The following is a 3,277-nucleotide window of genomic DNA, read 5'->3' as shown; positions in this document are numbered from 1 at the left end:
TTTTTTTTGTTTTTATATTTATTAATATATTTTGGAAATTAGTTTTAATATATAGTAGAACCTCCATTATCCGGATTTTCGATTATCCGGATAATGGAGGTTCTACTGTATAATAGACCTGAAACAATAATATATTATTGTTTCAGGTCTATTATACAGTAGAACCTCCATTATCCGGATAATCGAAAATCCGGATAATGGAGGTTCTACTGTATATTAATAAAAAAACTTGTTAATAATAATAAAAAACTTGTTAATAATAAAACTTGTTAATAAAAAACTTGTTAATAATAATAAACCTGAAACAATAATATATTATTGTTGTTTCAGGTTTATTATTATTAACAAGTTTTTTATTAACAAGTTTTATTATTAACAAGTTTTTTATTATTATTAACAAGTTTTTTTATTAATATACAGTAGAACCTCCATTATCCGGATTTTCGATTATCCGGATAATGGAGGTTCTACTGTATAATAGACCTGAAACAATAATATATTATTGTTTCAGGTCTATTATTATTTTAACTTTTACAATAATATGTAGAATTTTTATTGTTATTTATGCAATTGATTATGAAAATTAGTTACGTTCAATTACATTTCTTTCTTTTCAAAATTATTTTAGTTAGAATTAAAACTTTTTGAATTTGTATTTAGAAATACCTGGGTATCAAGCAGCATAAGATAATTTTGATTGCTTTCTTAGTTAATTTTTACAAATTATATTTAGTTGATCAAAAAAATTCTACTCAAAGAGTTTGTTTTATAGAAAGTAATATACACATTGAATATCTATAAGTGATTAATTGTAACTTCAGAGCCTACTGAATAATATGGCTATTTTTAAGCTAAGTAAATAATTAGATAGTAATTAATTTAATTCTTCTTTGTCAATATCAATAAAAATGAAATTAATAAAAATTACAGAGCAAAATCAAGACAGTGTTTTATATGCTGGGAAGTAGGCTGTTCGGCATAAATGTCACACTAGGGAAAGTAGGATTCCTTGCCTATTTTACTTATATTCTAGAAAGTATACTTGCAGCTTTATGGCCATTGAAAATAAAATTGAAACTTTGTCTGTCTAAAACTTTTTTATAAAGTCTAAAAGATATAATCATATTGAATAAAAAAATTTCTAATTACAATAGAAGTTTACACTTTACAGCAGAATTAATTTCATCCTTAATTTTCAACATCCTTCCAACAATTGCTTGATTAGCAGATACTTCTGGAAATGAAATAAAAAAAGTTATCAAAATAAAATTTCTGTAGAAGTCACTAAAACTGTTGAGTACAATGAAATCAATTGACTTGGTTTAGTCAATTGTTCACATTCATATATTTTTGTACATAGTTTGCATACTGCAGCATAACAGATGACAATTTGGCTGATGCTTAACATTGCTAAACAATCAACATGCTGAATTTTATCACCAGTTTAACTCATGTGCTACAGACAGTTATCTAAATTGAAGAAAACTTTAATTGAATTTGAATGATTTTTCTCCTTTTAAAACTGGGGAAAATATTGACTAATATTTGATTATACAGTAATTGTTGCTAAATTTTGAATAGATAGTTTTTACTTTTGAAATCATACATTATAATAATATGTACTTACATTGATGCCCAAAATTAAAGCAGCAAACATAAGACCTGTATAAAATTAACACTGTGAAATGTGAATAACTGAAACATACATTATATGTAAATCAGCAAAGAGCTGTCCTATCATGCAGGTATCATGCAAATGAGGTACAGTAGCAGAGTGCTCATGCAACAAAATTTAGTGAGTATATACACAGTTTCTGACAGTCATCTGCTCAGACTGTTAACAATGAAGTGTTTCTGATTCATTATAACTTATCAAGCATACCTTGAAGAAGGCATTTGGATGATTCATTGCAATGGAGGACTGCTCATTTCTGTATTTTCATTATGTGCATTTGTATGTGTTGCTTTAATTTTGAACATGAGGATGTATGATACTTAAAATTGTTAAAAAAAAAATTTAAATTTGTATTTCAGGGAGGCTATTTTAATCAGATGAGAAATACCAAGAAGTCATCCTTAAGATTAAAAGAAGCTCTTTTGGAACAAGATCTAGCTTTGCCGTTATGTCTTCTAATGGCTCAACAAAGAAATTGTATACTGTACCATGAGCAGGAACATAGCCATTTAAAATTAGTCAGCAAACTTTATGATCAGGTTTGGATGTAACTTATTGTTGAATTGTGAATTTTATCTTATTTATTTGTATATTTATTGTTAACTTTTTATTTCAAAATATTACTGTTTAGTTATATCTATTAAATTAAATTAAAATTTGTTATGTATAGAAAATACAGTGATACCTTATACTTCAAACAACCCTTACTTTGAATGCAAAATTCAACAAAAATTTGCCTTGGAGTTTGAATGATGCTTTGAAGTTTGAACTGCATGCTTAGTGAAAAAGTGTGCTTGAAGCATAAATACAATCTATATTGTGTCCAAGTTGTCTGTCGCTCTCTCTCTTGCATTATGCTTGTATGTGTTTCAGTGCTTTTTTCATTTTATTTTTGGTGTGTTTGGTTATATATATATATATACTGTATTGTGTGTTGTTTGTCAATTTTTAATAGTTTCTTCCTGCAATTTTTCTTTGTGGACAGCTTTTTGATGCTCCATACATTTTGTATTTTTTAGTTCAAAATCTCTTGAATGGAATTTTTTAAATCACATTTTACATGTTGGAAGTTTAAGAGCATCTTCCCCATACACATTACAATAGATGTATATTTATTGTTAACTTTTTATTTCAAAATATTACTGTTTAGTTATATCTATTAAATTAAATTAAAATTTGTTATGTATAGAAAATACAGTGATACCTTATACTTCAAACAACCCTTACTTTGAATGCAAAATTCAACAAAAATTTGCCTTGGAGTTTGAATGATGCTTTGAAGTTTGAACTGCATGCTTAGTGAAAAAGTGTGCTTGAAGCATAAATACAATCTATATTGTGTCCAAGTTGTCTGTCGCTCTCTCTCTTGCATTATGCTTGTATGTGTTTCAGTGCTTTTTTCATTTTATTTTTGGTGTGTTTGGTTATATATATATATATACTGTATTGTGTGTTGTTTGTCAATTTTTAATAGTTTCTTCCTGCAATTTTTCTTTGTGGACAGCTTTTTGATGCTCCATACATTTTGTATTTTTTAGTTCAAAATCTCTTGAATGGAATTTTTTAAATCACATTTTACATGTTGGAAGTTTAGGAGCATCT

The 3,277-nt window shown here is 26.8% G+C and overlaps 1 protein-coding gene across 1 annotated transcript in view; it reads left to right on the top strand.

Annotated features, from left to right (window-relative positions):
* Nucleotides 1-2,241, top strand: part of LOC111639248 (THO complex subunit 2-like) — a 4,244-nt gene extending 2,003 nt beyond the window's left edge. Inside the window, exon 2 of the mRNA XM_023385070.1 lies at nucleotides 2,035-2,241. Within this exon, the coding sequence (XP_023240838.1) occupies nucleotides 2,035-2,226 (192 nt within the window). The 3' untranslated portion in view covers nucleotides 2,227-2,241. The remainder of the gene's footprint in view (nucleotides 1-2,034) is intronic.
* Nucleotides 2,242-3,277: the final 1,036 nt, after the last annotated feature.

The sequence above is a fragment of the Centruroides sculpturatus genome, unplaced genomic scaffold (genome assembly GCF_000671375.1).
Source record: "Centruroides sculpturatus isolate CEXI.00-Female unplaced genomic scaffold, Cexi_2.0 scaffold1236, whole genome shotgun sequence".
Taxonomy (NCBI): Eukaryota; Metazoa; Arthropoda; class Arachnida; order Scorpiones; family Buthidae; genus Centruroides; species Centruroides sculpturatus.
The sequence above is the reverse complement of the archived record's forward strand: the minus strand, read 5'-3'. Positions and strand labels throughout refer to the sequence as shown.